Source organism: Anoplolepis gracilipes, chromosome 10 (genome assembly GCF_047496725.1).
Source record: "Anoplolepis gracilipes chromosome 10, ASM4749672v1, whole genome shotgun sequence".
Lineage (NCBI taxonomy): Eukaryota > Metazoa > Arthropoda > Insecta > Hymenoptera > Formicidae > Anoplolepis > Anoplolepis gracilipes.
In genome coordinates, this window is record NC_132979.1 from 9,734,576 (window position 1) to 9,753,221 (window position 18,646).

The following is an 18,646-nucleotide window of genomic DNA, read 5'->3' on the forward strand; positions in this document are numbered from 1 at the left end:
ATGCGTCAGCATCTTATTTTTTTCCATCCTTCATCATAAAGAAAATACGTCCACAATCGAAAACTATGTATATGTATGTGCCACATATATGTGTATGCAGTTGTGTTTCTACATTTTCTCTATTTTAATTTTAATTTTAAATTTTGTTTAAATCCAATTTTAAATAATTTTAATTTTAAATTTGTCGGAAACTACACATTTCCGCAACTTGTAGTTTCAATTAGATTCAATTGGTATAACATACTTTTAAAATTTCATCAAAATCGGAGTAGTATAATAAAGTCTCACCAAAAATTAAAAAAAAAATAGAGTATGATAAAGTAGATAGATAGATAAATAGATAATTTATTTTGAATCCCCTTGGGGTTTTCAACTCTTACATGGTGCTTTCCCGGGGACCACCAACCCCTTACAATCTCCCTCCTTTCTCATTCACATACCTATTTACAAATATACAAAATTACAAATCCAAAATTTTACCCTTGTCCTTTTCTCTGTATCCCCGTTACTTTCTCACCTCTTGCTATCTATCCTTATCCCCCTCTCCGCGAACCTGGCCATATACGACCTTACAAAATTGTTCCCCACTCCCTCCCTCACGACCCATCCTTCTCTCTCTCTCTCTCTCTCTCTCTCTCTCTCTCTTTCTTCTCCTGCTCCTCTTCTCCATTTCTCCATCTCCTCCTTTTCCTTTCTCTTCTCTTCTTTTCTCCTCTCCTCTTTCTACCTTCCTGCTTCTCCTCTCCCTCTCTCTCCTTTCTCCTCGCTGTATTTGTTTTCCTCTTCGTTCTTCGTCTCTCCCCGATTTTCCGTTCCTTTTCTCTCATCCCCTATAACCCGCCATCTCTTCCTTCTTCTCTATCTTCTATCCTCCTTTTCTCTCTTTGCCTTCTTCATCTCCTCTTTATTCTCTCTCGCTGCTTTCAATTCCTTAATTATCCTCTTCATCATCCCCAAAATCTCCCCCCTCACTTCCTTATCCCCTCATTAAACTCTCATATCTTTCCGCTCCTCCCTCTCTTCCTCTCCTCTTCCTCTTCTCTTAATCCTCTCTTCTTTCCCCTCCTCCCTTCATGCCTTCTCCTCTCCTTACCTCTTTTTTCCTCTCGTCCTTACTAATTCTCCGTGCCTCGCAATCCCTTCCAGTCCTCCTCACTATCTCTCACTTCCTCCCTGCACTCCCTGGTCCCTCTCACATCACTCTTCGCCCGTTTCTCCTTCTCTCTCCTTATCCACTTCCCTTTCCTTTCACCTTTTCCCTTCTCTCCTTTTTCCTGCGCTTCTTTTTACTTGCTTTTTCTTTTCTTTGTCCTCTTTACCACTCACTTTGGAACACTTTTCTTCTCCTCTCTCCTCTCCCTTCCTTCCTCTTCTCTCTTCCCCTTGCCACTCCACCATCCTTCTTTCCTCTTCTTCCTCCGTCACATTTCTTCCCTTCTCTCCTTTCTCTGCGTTCCTCCTCACTTGATTTCCCTTTTCTCTGCCTATTTAATACCCGCACATAACCTCCACCTGTCACCGTATACGTTTCTCTTAATCATATACTCCATCATCTCCTTCCTTTCTATCCTCGTCTGTCTTAATTCCTCCCTCTCTCCTTGACTTTTCCTCTTCGTTTCTACTTTCCTTCTTCTTCCTTTACTCCGCTCTGCTCTTCCTGTCTTTCCGATCCAATCTTCTCTTCATTTCTTTCTGCTCCTTTCCCTTAACCTCGCTCCTCTCACCTTGTCTCCCGATTCTGTCTGCTATACTGTCTCAAGTCGATCTCTCCGTGACATCTCTATCTCATCGATCTCTCGATCTTCCTTCCTCGCTTTGTGCGCGCTATCATAATCTGCCCGCCATCTTCCGTTTACTACCATTACTCTTTCTCTCTGCCGCGCCACACCTGCTCACCGATATCACTGTCTTGTCACGTTCCACCATCCTCTCCTTTCCCCTCCTCTCTCCTCTCTACATTCATCTTTCACTCCACGTTTTTCTCTATCAATCGCTCTTTCTTTTTCTCCTCCCTCACTTTCGCTTCATCCTCTTGCTTTGCTATCGTCTCTCCATTTTCTTTGTCTCCTTCCTCCTCGCTTCCTTTACACCTCGTTTCCTCGTCCTCCTTTATACCGTCGAAATTCGCCATGTCATCTTCTGCCTTCTCGTTCCAATTTTCACTCTCTTATCGAGTAAGATAAAGTAATATACTCAAATAGCGTTCTACATCTTATTGTTATACAGGATGTTCAAAAATTAAACCGACAAACTTTTAGATGTGGGGGGCACCAAAAAGATCATTTTTCGCAAATAAATCTAGGTTCGAAAACATGTCGTTATAGCGCTATGGCACGCAGAGTGTTCGAAAAAGGTCGGTAGGAAAACTGAATAACTTTGAAACAGCTGATCCAAGGTAGATAATAATGTTTTGAAAAGGTTTCGAGGAGGGCTACAAAAATATGCGATGAAAATTAGGCGGTTTTACTTAAAAAAGTCAAGGTGATCTCGACCTTATCTTAGCGACGTTTTCGACCCTAGGTTCATTTGCAAAAAATGATCCTTTTGGTGCCCCCGACAATCTCTGAAAGTTTGTCAGTTTAATTTTCGAACACTCTGTATAACAAGAAATAAGTATTTATGTTATATTTTATTTCATTTTAAAAACCATCAGATTTCCATAACTCAACCTTTATCATGACATTAAAATAAGATTATATATAGTGATAAACAAATATAAATTGCTTGTTTAGTAGGTTAAAAAGGAATGGTTCTAATCCACTTTTTCCATATTAGAGTGAGAGAGAAACTTTTGAAGAGTGAGAAAGATAGAGAAACTTCTAAAAAGTTGTGTTGTGAGAGAGGAATATGATCACAAATTTATGTAAGAAAGTTTGTTTTTGTTTTAGGAGAAACGTATTAAAATTTTCGTCACAATACTATAAAAATAGTTAAATATAAGAAAAGTTATATAAAAATAATATTTATATTTTATGTGTTAAGTTATATTATTAATAAAATATTAAAAAAGTAAATTAATTAATATAAATTAAAATAAATTAAGAAATTATATTTACTTAATTAACCCTACTGAAAAAAATCACATCACGAAATTACATGATGAAAACACGTAACAAAATCACGTAATTAATGACGAGACAAAATCACGTAACGGATTGTTCCAAATCGATACGTGATTTTTAAAAATAACGTGATTTTAGAAAATCATGTAATTTTGAAAAGTCACGTAAATTACGGGAAATTACATGACATTCTTTTTAGAAGACATTAAGGTATTGAATTAATGAGGTCTATTATTTTTTGCATATTATTAATGTGTAAAGTTGTAAAACGTCCAGTTAAATCGCATAATAAAATTATGTAATTCCATCTCAAAAAGAAACATTTTACGTAACATATTACGTTATATGTTATGTAAAAAAATAACATAATCAATTACTTAATTTACTTTATAAAAATTAACATTATTTTTATAATTACCATTTATTTATAACATTATAATTATCATTTATAAGTAAAAAATTATTAATAAAAATACAAATTTGGCACTGGGCATATATACATCGTGTCATCTATCTTCATAAAAGCGCAAATTCTTTCAATGTTGTTGGTATCTTTTACAATTAAATTATCAGAAATATTTACAACTTTTTTCAATGGTAAAGAATTGTTATTAAAAACATCTTCTGTGTTTACTAAATGACAGATGATATACTCTTTTCTGGTTAGTACATCGATAATAAAGTTCACAATGCGAATAAAATCCCCTTCTGTTGTTAAAGCATGCGAATTATCTGATCGAATTATTTTATAATTTAAAAAAAGTATAAAAACAGAAGTACAAAAAACAAAAATTAAAATTTTAGGTAAAAATTAAAAATTAAAATTATAAGTTGAAAGTTACATGAAAAAATTTATGCGTGACAGAGAGACGTTAGATGAAGTCAACTTTTATTTTGGAAACCGAAGATTTCGAGAAATATCAAGGACCTTTATATGTATTGTTTAACGATATAATTCCGCCTTCATAAATTTCTCATTCGTTTGTCAGATTCTATAAATCAACATTAGTACTTTCCAAATCTCAATAATTAGTCCAACATAACAACAAATATAATGCATATCTGCATCTCTAACAATAAGATAACATGTTATCTAAAATGGATTTTACGTCTCGTGTTTATTTATACCAGCGGTTATATTTCATTCTTTTCCATTTTTTATAAAGCGCATAACCATTAATCTTTAACAAAGAAGAAAAACATTGATAATAACATTGTTTAATTGTCAGCGGGTCAGGTTTAATCACACACTCGTGATCTATCATATTATTGCACGCTTGGCGATCTCTCGATGCAGAATCTGCGCGAACAGATTCTGCTTCCTTACACATCACGTCCCGTATAATTATATGCAATCTTATCATTATGGACTCCCGCCCATCCCGCCGTTTTTGTGATATCGCGGTTTTTCGGTGTAGATCGGCAGATTAACAAAAATTGAAAAAACAATTAAACATTTTAAAAAGATCAGCTAATGCACTTTGCGGTAAACAATATATAAGTCCGTATTTCAAAACTGCAAGAATTATTTCAGCTTTACTCACTACTACTTGAACATTTATAGTTTTATTAGCTTCTTCTTTTTGTAATATTTCTATTAATTTACTAGATTCAATATTATTTTCCCTATTGCCATCTTCAGAGTTGACTTCAAGAATATTATTGCTGTCATCTTCTTCATCGCTAGATTGAAGTAATTCTTCATGTGCATCGTAGATCCATGAATCCTGTAGATAATGTTTATTATTATAGAGTTTAACAAATGATTATGAAAATAAGAACGCGATAATATTTTTAACATTAATGCATTATTCAGTAATTTATTAGTATAAACATTTTGAAAATAATAGATTATTAAATAATTTTTGGCATCAAAAATAATATTAAAAAAAATTAACTGTCAATATATTGGGAGCGGTATTTTGAACTGTAAAATTTTAAAAAATTTCAATCTGCAATTAAAAAAAGAAATTAGAATTCTACTTGCAATTAGATTCTCAAACGACTTTTAAATACATACAATATTTTAATATAAGCTGATACAAAAATGTCTGGTATAAAAGGTATAATAAAAACCAGTGCGTTTTTAAAAAATTAAAATTTACTAACGTATGTCCACAGCCTTACGTTATTACTCATTTAATGATGAATCGCTGGAATTTAAAGTACTATTACTTGAAGAACTTGATGTTGAGTTGGATGATGCACTTTGTGCACGTTTTCGTTTTTCTTCTGCAAAACATTTTTAATAATATTATTTTTATGAATATATTAATCTATTAACATATATCTTCCATAAAAGAGAAACATAAGCCAAGAAAATTATCTTTAAGTAAAAATTTGTTTCAATGTTCTTTAAAAAAATAATTATACCTTTTAATTTGGTTTCAATAAGAAAATTTATATAGATACTCAAGTAGCGTTTCCATTTATTAATAAACTTTTTCTTTTCTCCCTTGTGGTGCATCTCAATAAAAGTTGCATAACATTCTAAATAAATTAAGTTTTCATTAGATTCATTTTAACAGTGTATATTAAAAGCAAGAATGTATGAAATTCTAACTTTACTACTGGATCATTTTAACTAGATAAATAGTAATACACGCAAACATTTAAAAAAACTGAATGATAACTTAAAACTGCATAGTATAATTCTAATAATAGAAACAAACTAAATAATAATAATCAACTCAAATTAACTGAAAATAGTAGGACAATTTCTCTAACACCGCTGATGACGTTTTGTAGACTCTTCACGCGTCTGTGCTTTTTTACAATTTTTCAAAAGCAGTTTTAAGTATATAATCACTATTACAGCCAATTATTTATTGTTCGTTCAATAAAACTTTTAAGAGTTAAAGTTAACTTTTTACACTCTCAAATGACATGATTCTTTTTTTTTTAAATATACATTACACTTACTTTTTAAAACAGCTTTTTTTATCGGCGTTAATGGCTTCCTCGGTGATCGATCTGGCAATCTGTTTTTACTTTTTTCCAATACCACAGCTCTGTTCATTAATTTATGTACTCCCCAAAGTGCTCGGCTCAATTGCCTAACAAATAAAGAAGGTCTTCTCAACTTCTTTATTTCTTTCCATGTTGTATATGGAATTGAGATACCATATCTTAAGTGTATCATTTTAATCTAAAAAAAGGAATTAAAATTTTTATTATTTTAGTAATTATATCATTACTGAATTAATTTATTATATTTACTATAAATAAGCTTAAGGTGTAGTTTTAATAATTTTTGAGTTACATTAAAGTAGTATGTTTCTTTTACTACTTAAATTTGTTTTAACTAAAAAATAATCCCAAAAAATTTTTTTGTATTGAAATCTTGAAACTTATAAAAACGTAAAATAGATGTTAGTAGATGTTGTAAAAAATGTGCAACAAAATAAAAATTGAGTCTGTGAATACGAAAAACCCAATAGTTTCATTTTCAAATTAGAAATGCCTTAAATGCGATGATGCTTGTCGCAACAAAAAATGATGCGGTAGTCAATTAATGTGTCGTTTACTTAACATTAACTATCACATCACTTTTTGTCTGAACATCCTGCGGGCAGAAGCCCTTAAATTTAAATATTTTATTTTAGTTATTTTATTTTAGTTTTATACATTTTAACTTACAATTGTTCCGTATATTTCATCATTCCAAGTAGTCATATTTTCTTTATCGGTTAAATCAATATATTGATCAGAATCATAATCCAGGTCACTTCCTTTACTCTTATTTCTTGTTTTATTTTTCTTAGATTTTTTAGTTTTTCTTGCTTTTTTTTCTTTATCTTTTTTAGTCTTTGCTTTATGAAATTTGTTATTGTTTTCTTCTGAATAATGCATATTTAAGTCATCTTTTTGCAATGGAGATTGCTCACACGTTAATTGAGAAGTACTAGGTTCATTAAAAACAGTATCAACTGTTTCACTTCTCTTCTTTTTGGGGGTACTGGTTATAATAGGTGATGCCGAACGCTTTTCTGTAAAAATACATTGGCAAACATTGATAAAAAATTTAAATAAATAGAAAACAATGTTTTTTTCCAAATTTAATGTTTTTTACCTTTAGGAAATAATTGTTTCTTTGTTTTCAATGTATGAAGCTCCTTTTTAAGAAGAAGTATATCATTTTTCAATCTATTGTTTTCTAATTGTAGTTTTTCATTTTCATGTTTTAAATCTTGATTTTCCTTTTGTAGAGCAATTGGAATTTCAAATAATTTTTCCTGGGTTTTTTCAAATGCTTTATTAGCGCGATTTAAAGTTTCCAATTTCTCATTAATTATATCTTCATCGTCCATTTTTTTATATTTTTCGAATATTATAGCGTCACAATTAGTTTTCTCATTTTTATTTTCATCAATGTATAAATGCTATATGAATAAAATAAAAAAACTATTATATAAATAAAATAAAAAATAAAAGTATATAATAATTTATAATAATTACAATGAAACCAATTAAATATTTGTAAAAATTTATTACAATAACGTGGTTGAATTATTACCGTTTCTTTTTGAGTTTCAGGCTCTGGACTTTCTTTATGTAATATTTCTTCTGTATCTAATATCTTTTGTACAGCATCACTGTAACGTAGTTTTTTAAAGATATAGCGATGTTTGTTATGTTTTAAATCTTCTTCGTTAGCTGTAAAGAATGAAATATTAATAAAAAATATTAAGTAAAAGTCTAATAAAATTATGTCATTTACTGAAAACAAGAGACCTTTATTAAGTATATTCATTATTAAAAGATTAGAATACAAATAATAAAATGATTGTTATAAAAAAATATAAAAGCTAAAAATAAATATTAGAAATAAATAACAGCATTTTAAAAATCACATTAGAGTATAAGACAAAATAAAAAAATAAAAGAAAATAATTTTAAAAAAGAGAATTAACAAAAAAAAAAAAAAAAAAGGAAAAAGCGCAAAAGAAAGAGAAAAGTATAAAACTTCTAATTTACTTAAAATTAAAAATTACTATAAAAATAAATTTTGTGCACACACACACACACACATACTTCCTACTTCCATAATTTGAGCTGCAATTAAACTTTCTTCCTTGCTTACAGTATTCAATCTTTTTACAAAATATAGATCTTCATACTTATTCAGAATTTCAAAATTCTGTATTTTTTCAATAGGGACAATGTGGATTTTTTTACTCTCATCATCGAGATAACGCACACTAGCAAACTTAATTTGTGAATCCATCATCGCCTATAAATAAAAATTTTTTTTATTTCACAACTTAAAAAATATTTTTTAACTGTTCTAATTTAGATGTGATTCAAATGTAGTATTACACACATATTTATATAATGATTAATACTATTGAAATTTGTAAATCAATTAGACATAAAATTAAATGCTTTCTACGTATGTACATAAAAAATCATAAACTACTTTAAATAAAGATAAATGATAACATATATTTTATAAGATTTTAATGGTTTTGTAAACAAAAAAAAATACATCATAAAAAAAGAATTTATACTTTAGCCTGCTCTATAATCATTTTTTGAGCAATACATCTTGCTAATAACAAATTAAATCCTCATTATTCACATCGATTAAGAACGCAAAAACACAAAAACAAATTTTACAAAATATTTATTACTTACTTCATGTGCGTTTCTATAATCCAACAACAAACAAATATTTGCATTTAGTCGTTCACTATTTATTGTTCACTATCTGTTAAAAAGATCCGTTATTTGTTGAATGAAAGAGAATACGCGCTCGACTGTACTTTTCCAGCCGGGTAAACAGTGAAAAATGATCCCTCAAAAATAGAGTTACAATATGTAGAGAGGGATGTCGCGCACAAGCACGTATACGTTATCATGTTGCGAGCTGTTAAGATACACCGTTGATGGACGTTCGTTATTGGTTAATTCTTATGCCCCTCCTGCACACAGGACACGATAAAGCTTGTCGCGCGGCCACGGTCGTACACGATATATAAGACTGTGCGCGCAGCAAAAGCTCCACGAGTTAGAAGTTAAGTTTTAACCTTTAACGATAAAGTCCAAAGTCGTTATCCCTGCTCATAACAATTCATTGTGTATACTGAGTGGTTTTGTTGTTAAAATTATATTAATATTAATAATAAATAATGCCGAGATATCACAATTATCTTGAAGATAAATTTCAAAAAGTCCCAAGAACGAGCCAATACAGGAAAAATCGTATAGAATGCGAACCAAGTGATCAAGGCAGTGATAATGATAACAGTGATATTGAAGATGCTCAATGGCGGGTAAGCATATTATAAAGTTATATGGATAAAAATATATATAAATTATAATTTACGTTTACATTTATTTTACTAGTAGAATGTTTATTTATATTTAAAAAATTAATTAACTTTATAAATTTTAAAAATAATACATTACAATTTATGAAATGTACAAATAAAAACAGTATTTTGAAAAAATAAACAAATTTTTAGCTTTTAAAATTTTTCAAGAATCTTATTTATATATTTTTAATACTTATGTTATATTAGAATTAGCATATCAATTTAATTATTTAATATGATTGATGAAATTTTTGTCAGTAAAATTTTTGTCACATTTATGTGATTTTTATGTTTCAAATACAAGCTCTAAAAATTTCTTATGTAAGCTTCTAAAAGTTTCTTTATTTTTCTTTTTATTATATTTTATGATTATAAAAAGAGACTAATCTTTATCTTTCTTTCTAAATAAATAAAAATAAACTTACACTTAAGTCTCGTTTAAAGCCAAAATAATGTTGGTGCAAATGGGCCTTATTCTCATAATGTAAAATATAAAAGTATGTTCATTTTATTTTGCATTATATTAATATTAATTTATTTCTTTCATTTAGGAATACTGTAATCGTCAATCATTTAGTGATAGTGACAACACAAGCTGTCAAGCTTCTACTAGCACAAGTCAATATAATAGTATGTGCTCATTATTCTCCAATGAAGGGTCAGCAAATATTATGTATAATGAGCAACTTAATTCTGACTCGTTGCATTTAGTACAAGACGAGCATATAAATCTCATACAACATAATTGTCATGAATCTTTATCAATACATGAAAATCCATTTATTGAGCAAAATGATCAACAATCATTGTCAACATTAGAGCAGGTATATTAGTGTATATTATTTTTTACAAAAATTATAAACTTTTTTACAAAACATTTATTTATGGAATTGTATTTTTTAAATAATATATAGAAGCATTGTAAATATTTGAAATTATTTCTACATATGTATAATTCTTTATTTAGAATTTGTACAAATACTTAACATACATAAAAAAAGGTTTTTTTTTAAAAGTGTTTGAAAAACACTTATGGGAGTCATAAGTAATTAATTACATTTATTATATTATTTTCAAAATGTATTGATAATTAACAAAATACAGAAGAACTAACTATTATGTTTTTCAATTTAATTAATTTTACTTTTGTATATGAAAGACATTAAAGTTCTTATTATTCTAAATAGAATATTTAATTTTTAATTTTTCAAATTATAAGTTTAAATTAGAAGGTAAATTATAAGTTTAAATTAGAATCTTTTAGTATAATTTTAAAAATATAAAATTTATTTTTTACAGACAGTAGATACAACCCAGATTTCAATAAATTATAGGAATCAATTGTACGGTTTATCTGACTCTGAGGATGAAAATTTTGATGTAAGAATATACTTCTTTTACTTTATATGATTTCTCAATATGTTTGTAATTTGCATCAATTAGTAACACGTCAATTATTTTTATTTTTATTTTTTTTAATAAATTTTAATCTTCACAAATTTTTATTATACCTTTTATATCAGACATTTTTGTATCAGCTTATATTAAAATATTGTATGTATTTAAAAGTCGTTTGAGAATCTAATTGCAAGTAGAATTCTAATTCCTTTTTTTAATTGCAGATTGAAATTTTTTAAAATTTTACAGTTCAAAATACCGCTCCCAATATATTGACAGTTAATTTTTTTTAATATTATTTTTGACAAAAATTATTTAATAATCTATTATTTTCAAAATGTTTATACTAATAAATTACTGAATAATGCATTAATGTTAAAAATATTATTGCGTTCTTATTTTCATAATCATTTGTTAAACTTTATAATAATAAACATAATTATCTACAGGATTCATGGATCTACGATGCACATGAAGAATTACTTCAATCTAGCGATGAAGAAGATGACAGCAATAATATTCTTGAAGTCAACTCTGAAGATGACAATAGGGAAAATAATATTGAATTTAGTAAATTAATAGAAATGTTACAAAAAGAAGAAGCTAATGAAACTATAAATGCTCAAGTAGTAGTGAGTAAAGCTGAAATAATTCTTGCAGTTTTGAAATACGGACTTACATATTGTTTACCGCAAAGTGCGTTAGCTGATCTTTTTAAAATGTTGAATTGTTTTTTCAATTTTTCTTTGTTACCTAGTACACGTTATCTTGTTGACAAAATGTTCAATCCAGAAAATATTATACAATATCATGCAGTTTGTCCAAATTGCAAAAAATATATAGCGATGTTTGATCGCAAAGATCGTCACGTAGAATGTCAAACATGCAATATTGTAATAACATTGAAAGATCCAACGTATAATGACTTTTTTGCTATTATAAACGTAAGTAATGAAATTGCAAATTTAATTCAAAATAATCATAAATATTATGATTATGTAATTCGTGAAAGAGTGCGAAATGATGAAAAATTTGATGATATTATAGATGGTGTATTATACAAAGAGTTTATTGACTCATTACCAATACATGATAAATTTAATTTTGCTACAACTGTGATGAACAGTGATGGATCACCGGTTTTCGAAAGTTCTAAATTTTCGATCTGGCCCATTCAAATGATTATAAATGAATTACCTTTGGATGTAAGAACTTCTAAACCCATAGTGTGCGGTATATGGTTCGGTAAAGATAAACCCAATATGAATATTTTTTTAAAGCCATACATTGTTCACATGAACAAATTATCAAATGATGGTATTCGGTGTACTATTGCAAATGAAGTACGTATTATTAAAGTATTCACAATATGTTGCTGTGTAGACTCTGTTGCCCGTGCACCGATGCAGGGTATAGTTCAATATAATGGCTATTTCGGGTGCAATTGGTGCTTACACCCAGGATATTACGTTGCCTACAAGAGAGGTGGAAGTGTAAAATACACTTTAATGAATGAAGTACCGCCTAAAAGAACTGAAATTGAAACTATCGAGCACATGCGACAGAGTCTTACATCTCGAAGTCCTGTTTATGGTGTAAAAAGACCTTCATGTTTAATTAATTTGCAAGGTTTTAACATTATAACTGGTTTTGTACCAGATAGCATGCACTGTCTTTGTTTGGGAATAGCGGAGCAATTTTTAGGGTATTGGATTGAATCAAACAACTTGCCATATTCTTTATCCAATAATGATATCAATAAAATTGATAACTTGTTATTAACAATAAAAGTCCCCAATCAAGTTTCTCGTTTATCTCGCTCTATACGAGATAAAAAATATTGGAAGGCAAGAGAGTGGGAGAATTGGATACTATATTACAGTTTACCGATTCTACTATGTTTTCCACATTTAGAAATATGGGTAAAGCATTGGTCACTTCTAGTAGAAGCATTCCATATTTTACTAAAAAAAAGTATTACACGTAATGAAATCAATCATGCTCATACTTTATTGACAAAATTTGTTGAGTACACCGAACACCATTATTTGAAAGTTGCTATGACATATAATGTCCATCAACTACTGCATTTGGCACAAAGTGTAGCAAATTGGGGTCCACTTTGGGCTCATTCTGGCTATTGTTTTGAAAGCGGAAATGGTCAAATAGTTCGAAAAGTTCATGGCGCTAAGGGCGTTGTACATCAAATTTGCAGATCAATAGCAATGAGTCAAAGTGAGTTAATTTTAAAGAAACACGTTGCTTCGAAAGAGTTTTCAAATATAGGTAGTTTTATTTCTTATCTGGACAAAAGAAACGCAAAACAAACATATAAATTATCGCATGCAAGATATTACGGATCACATTGCAAAACTAGTTTAATGTGGATTGAACAACTTGAATTATCTGATGAAAGTCGAACATATCAAAAAATGGTAAAAGAACGATGTTTGTACACATCATCAAAAAAAAAAATGATTCGATCAGATAATTCGCATGCTTTAACAACAAAAGGGGATTTTATTCGCATTGTGAACTTTATTATCGATGTACTAACCAGAAAAGAGTATATCATCTGTCATTTAGTAAACACAGAAGATGTTTTTAATAACAATTCTTTACCATTGAAAAAAGTTGTAAATATTTCTGATAATTTAATTGTAAAAGATACCAACAGCATTGAAAGAATTTGCGCTTTTATGAAGATAGATGACACGATGTATATATGCCCAGTGCCAAATTTGTATTTTTATTAATAATTTTTTACTTATAAATGATAATTATAATGTTATAAATAAATGGTAATTATAAAAATAATGTTAATTTTTATAAAGTAAATTAAGTAATTGATTATGTTATTTTTTTACATAACATATAACGTAATATGTTACGTAAAATGTTTCTTTTTGAGATGGAATTACATAATTTTATTATGCGATTTAACTGGACGTTTTACAACTTAATACATTAACAATATGCAAAAAATAATAGACCTCATTAATTCAATACCTTAATGTCTTCTAAAAAGAATGTCATGTAATTTCCCGTAATTTACGTGACTTTTCAAAATTACATGATTTTCTAAAATCATGTTATTTTTAAAAATCACGTATCGATTTGGAACAATCCGTTACGTGATTTTGTCTCGTCATTAATTACGTGATTTTGTTACGTGTTTTCATCATGTAATTTCGTGATGTGATTTTTTTCAGTAGGGAAAATACATATTAAAGATTCTTACACTAATTGCAATAATAATTATAATATTAATTTCTAACAATTTGCATTATCTATTATCGCAAGTTATAGAAAAGTATAATTAACAATTTTACATTAAATATTAAATTACTTATCACATAACAGACTTTTGTAAAAGTAAAATTTTAAGTGTACTAAAAAAAAAAAATGCTCGGCTTTATACGTGGGACAAACGAAGAGGAAACTAAAAACAAGAATTGCGGAACATAAATCTAATATATTAAACAATAAAAATAATTCGGTTATTTCTACCCATATATTAGAGTATCATGATTTTGATTGGGAAGATGTGAAAATTTTAGATAGAGAAAATTTTTATAACAAAAGACTGATATACATAAAAAGATAAATAAACAGCATAAATTTGCTAACAGAATGTTTAAACTTTATATATCTAAACATTATAAACAAATTGCCGAAAAACTAAACAACATAGGATTTTGTTATTATTCATGATTTTAAAGATATAACTGTCGACCATTATCATAAGATCAGTCCATCGATAAATTTCGTTATAGTTAAGAAAATTTGGACAATTATGTAAGTTACAATTCAACACAGTGTTCTTTCTGAAAAAATTTTTTTCTGTTATTAACTAGTGAAATTGTGAGTTGATTTTTAATTATTTCAATACAGGTCTCCAACCTATTATTTTATTTTAAATTTGATGAGTCAACCTATGTGTCTCTTCTTGGCCTACTAACCAAAGGAAGAACACATCAACAATTTCTTATCTTATTAACAATATCTTTATGTTTAATTTTAAGCGTTGACTAAATAATGATATTTAATTTTTCCTAAACTCACGTATACCGATATATAACGATTTATTGGCGTCATTTAATAATATGTTAAGATACAGTTATATGGCTTAAACAAACCTGCGTTTTTCTCATCTGCTTTTGTATTTTTGCGCTGATGGAAATCATAAAATTGACCGAAATATACGTTAGGATAATAAATTAAATTGTTACTCATTGTTAGAATAAAATTTTTGCGCACTAACTACAGTGCTTGCTCGCAAATTTTCTAACTTAATTTTATATCTTATAAAGAGCTTATATATTATATATTTAATTCATCTCATTTGGTTTAAATCTGTATTATCATAAATTATATAAATCAGGAATGACGGTTTATAGATTTATACGTACATGCACGGCGAAATATTATTAAAGACAATCAGCAATAAATAAATTTTTGTAAATATCAAGTGAGCCTCCGAGGGCCAAAAATAATTAAAGGACAATCACATTATCGATCATTTTGATACATTGGAAGTAATTATACGGGAATGGAATAAAGTTAGCTCTGGACAATGGAATTTTTTTTAATAACTGCAAACACATCATAATTAGATATATAAGTTTATTATTTTAAAACATAGAAATTTATATGTCAAATATGTCTGTTATCGATGCTGAATCTAACAATTTTTTTACGCAAAAGAGAGTAAATAAAGTTTACCTTAAAAAATTCTATAACTGTAATTTATAGTTATAATAAATAATACGTTATCCGTTTCTTATTGTTCAAACATGGGTTTATTTGAATACTTTAACAAACTATTAAAGATTGTGCATGTACTACTCTGTCCTTGATATAATATACTATACGATATAATATGCTATAGAATATATTAGCATTATTTTACATTAAGTTGTATTAAGTTAAATTAAGGAAAATATACTAATTATTGATTTACCAGCAGTTATATATAATTTGGTCATAAAAATCATTATAATCGATTATGAGAAAAAGTTTTAAAAGTAATACATCCTAAAATAAGCACTAAATTTATTACATAGGCATGAACTCTACATATTACAAAAAATCTATCAAGAGGCGTGAAGAAACATTGAGTCCAATTAGTGTATCTGAATCATTGAGGAGATATGAAACATTGAATGCTACTTGGGCATTTCAGTAGGGAATCACGTCAAAGACGGTCGAGTATAAACATCTACAAGCAGAAAAAATGTTAAAAATATTATGTGTTTTATTAAAAGTATTAATATTAACAAGATTAACAATCGCGATTTCGGGAAATCTAGAAAATGACCTAACTCCGGTAAGTCTCCAGAAAAATATTTTCATGCATTTTCTCATTTCTAACTTTATGCTAATAAAAAATATTTACACAAATAAAACTAAATGTTATATATTGCAAATAACAGATTACTTGTTTTAATGACTGTACTTATAATTAGAGTTTTAACCATAATATAAAGTATATATATATATATATATATATATATATATATATATATATATATACCATTTGTTAGTTTTGTATTATACATTTAAAAATCAGTGTTATATAATATAAAATTAAACTTAATTGAGACGGTATATTAAAATTTAAATGTATAAGAATTTTTTAATATAAATTTTTTAAATTAATCATTTCGTTGATTCTTTGGTACACTGCTAAATTAAACACATGTGTGTTACTTTTAGTAGTCATGATTTTTCAATAATTTTTGAAATGTTTCTATTTCTTTAAATATCTATTTCTATATATTAATTTTTATATAAAACTTACAGTATATTATGTTTTATTTAACGATAATTTAATGTGGAAATTCAAAATCTTTGAGTTAAAATAAATTACATCACGAGACAGCTACTAAATTCAAAGTAAAAGATTGATACAGTGAAAGTATGAGGATTCATTCGCCGGATTTTCGCCCTTTTCAAGTTTTCATAAAACCAATCGAAATCAATCTCTTTCATTTAAAGAAACATAATTTTAGTAATTTCAGTTTAAACGAAAATGTTTTAATTATACTGGTACCCAAAAGTGCATAGAAATTATATATATATATAATGCGATATATTGAAGTATTTTCAAGAAAATCTGTCATCAGTGGAAGAGCATAAAAAATAATGATGTTAACAGTTTCTTTTTTCGTGGGAGTGACGAACCGCAGGGTCCTGATCTCTGTACACACACACACACACACACACACACACACCACACACACACACACACAAACACACACACCACACACACCACACACACACACACACACAAACACACACACACACACACACACACACACACACACACACACACACACACATACGCGCGCGCGGCACACAAAAACATATAAATGTGATAAATATTCATAAAAACTAATAATTTTTTGTGAATCCTAACAAGTACTGCTCAAGTATCGATCCAGATGAGTGCCTAGCGATAGTTGTTGAATGAATGAAAGCATTACTTCATCCTCCACAATTATTTTTGATGCTTTTTCACTGATTTTCTTAAGAATACTTCAATATATTATCGCATTATACATAAATGATTTCTATGCACTTTTGGAGATCAGTATGGTTCAAAACATCTCCGTTTAAACTGGAATTACTAAAATTATGTTTTATTAAGTGAAAGAGATTGATTTCGATTGGTTTTATCAAAATTTAAAGGGGGCCGAAATCCGGCCAAAGTCCATTTGAGGGTCCATCTCCCCCTTTCAAATTGGCCTTCAATCAATTAGGATCAATAGACAAATCAACATCCACAACAGCTATCACTCGCTACGTGCCTATTTATATGGTATTTTTTATTTATCATAATTATTTACATTTTTTACATTTTTCTAAAGATAATGCAAAACATTATGTACAATATTTATTTTAAAACACATTTTGAAATACATAATTTGTTAAATACGATATATATTGAACACATAATAATGCGAATGCAAGTAATGGACAGATCGACGTAAGGGAAGCAAAACAGTTCGCGATTTTAATTATAAATTATAGACTTTAATTTTTAAATTTAACTTAATTTCTGACGCTTCTTTAACAAAGCTAATAGTTGCTCTAAAATGTTAAGAAGAGATATCTTTCGTATATTTATATTAATTTTATTACTTAGAATTCTGCTTTCATTACTTTATCAATTTATATTCATTTGTGAAATAAATTTTAATCTAATCGCTCATTTTTTTTATCAAGCAATTCGACGAACACTTACAAACTATACTATGTATATTTTTCAACCAAATGAGCGTGATTATATTAAATGAAGCCGGTAAGAGTTTATTGCAGACATGTCTAAAATCTACTGATAAATCATAATAAAACAAACTCTATGTATAAAATGTTATCAAAATAAAATTGAATTACAAAAAAGTTATGAAAATAATTTAACTTCTTATTTTAGAAATAAAAATTAAATAAAAAATATCTCTCAGTAAAAAGATTATACAATAAATAAAAAATTTTATATCAAGAAAAGAAAAAAGTTAATGTTATTATGTTGCTAGTTACGTCGTTTATAAATGATCACAAATCTTATTTTTTAATTTTTAATCAATAATCAGTAAAGTTACAAAAACTGATAAACGCACTGTAACCATTGTAAAATTTCTATTCATTATACCATAATTTGTTTTCGTTAAAAGATTTTTATTTTATAATAATATTTACTTTTTTATGTATTCAGAATTCTTATACAGGGTAATGCAAAATAATCTGATGTCCTTAAAATGACATATTCTTGAGTAAATTCTGAAACAATTTTATTTTTACAAAATTTCTGAGTTATAATTGAAAATAGTTAACTATTTATGAGCCGAATACAACGGGGAAGCA

The 18,646-nt window shown here is 28.0% G+C and overlaps 3 protein-coding genes across 3 annotated transcripts in view; 2 read left to right on the plus strand and 1 right to left on the minus strand.

Moving 5' to 3' along the window:
- Window positions 1-4,161: 4,161 nt before the first annotated feature.
- LOC140670369 (uncharacterized) lies at window positions 4,162-8,834 on the minus strand. Its single transcript, XM_072900925.1, has 9 exons — window positions 8,700-8,834; window positions 8,097-8,295; window positions 7,579-7,718; window positions 7,135-7,444; window positions 6,702-7,051; window positions 5,985-6,210; window positions 5,436-5,552; window positions 5,190-5,294; window positions 4,162-4,789 (listed from the first exon to the last, which is right to left on the minus strand). Exons 2-8 carry the CDS (start codon window positions 8,290-8,292, stop codon window positions 5,194-5,196), a joined length of 1,440 nt encoding a protein of 479 aa, XP_072757026.1. The 5' UTR covers window positions 8,293-8,295; window positions 8,700-8,834; the 3' UTR covers window positions 4,162-4,789; window positions 5,190-5,193.
- A 143-nt stretch (window positions 8,835-8,977) lies between these two features.
- On the plus strand, window positions 8,978-13,533 carry LOC140670368 (uncharacterized). Its single transcript, XM_072900923.1, has 4 exons — window positions 8,978-9,337; window positions 9,931-10,203; window positions 10,679-10,759; window positions 11,227-13,533. The coding sequence occupies exons 1-4, from the start codon at window positions 9,194-9,196 to the stop codon at window positions 13,531-13,533; spliced, it is 2,805 nt and encodes a 934-aa protein (XP_072757024.1). The 5' UTR covers window positions 8,978-9,193.
- Window positions 13,534-15,989: 2,456 nt separating this feature from the next.
- LOC140670361 (proto-oncogene tyrosine-protein kinase ROS-like) overlaps window positions 15,990-18,646 on the plus strand; it is a 55,992-nt gene continuing 53,335 nt past the window's right edge. Inside the window, exon 1 of the mRNA XM_072900921.1 lies at window positions 15,990-16,106. Within this exon, the coding sequence (XP_072757022.1) occupies window positions 16,014-16,106 (93 nt within the window). The 5' untranslated portion in view covers window positions 15,990-16,013. The remainder of the gene's footprint in view (window positions 16,107-18,646) is intronic.

Coding starts and splice junctions, on each gene's coding strand:
- LOC140670369 (XM_072900925.1), bottom strand. CDS start 8,292: ATGATGGATTCACAAATTAAGTTTGCTAGTGTGCGTTATCTCGATGAT. Junction 7,052..7,134: donor GAAACAATTATTTCCTAAAG/GTAAAAAACATT, acceptor GTATTTTTACAG/AAAAGCGTTCGGCATCACCT. Junction 5,553..5,984: donor AAAAAAAGCTGTTTTAAAAA/GTAAGTGTAATG, acceptor TAATTTATTTAG/AATGTTATGCAACTTTTATT.
- LOC140670368 (XM_072900923.1), top strand. CDS start 9,194: ATGCCGAGATATCACAATTATCTTGAAGATAAATTTCAAAAAGTCCCA. Junction 10,204..10,678: donor CATTGTCAACATTAGAGCAG/GTATATTAGTGT, acceptor TATTTTTTACAG/ACAGTAGATACAACCCAGAT. Junction 10,760..11,226: donor CTGAGGATGAAAATTTTGAT/GTAAGAATATAC, acceptor AATTATCTACAG/GATTCATGGATCTACGATGC.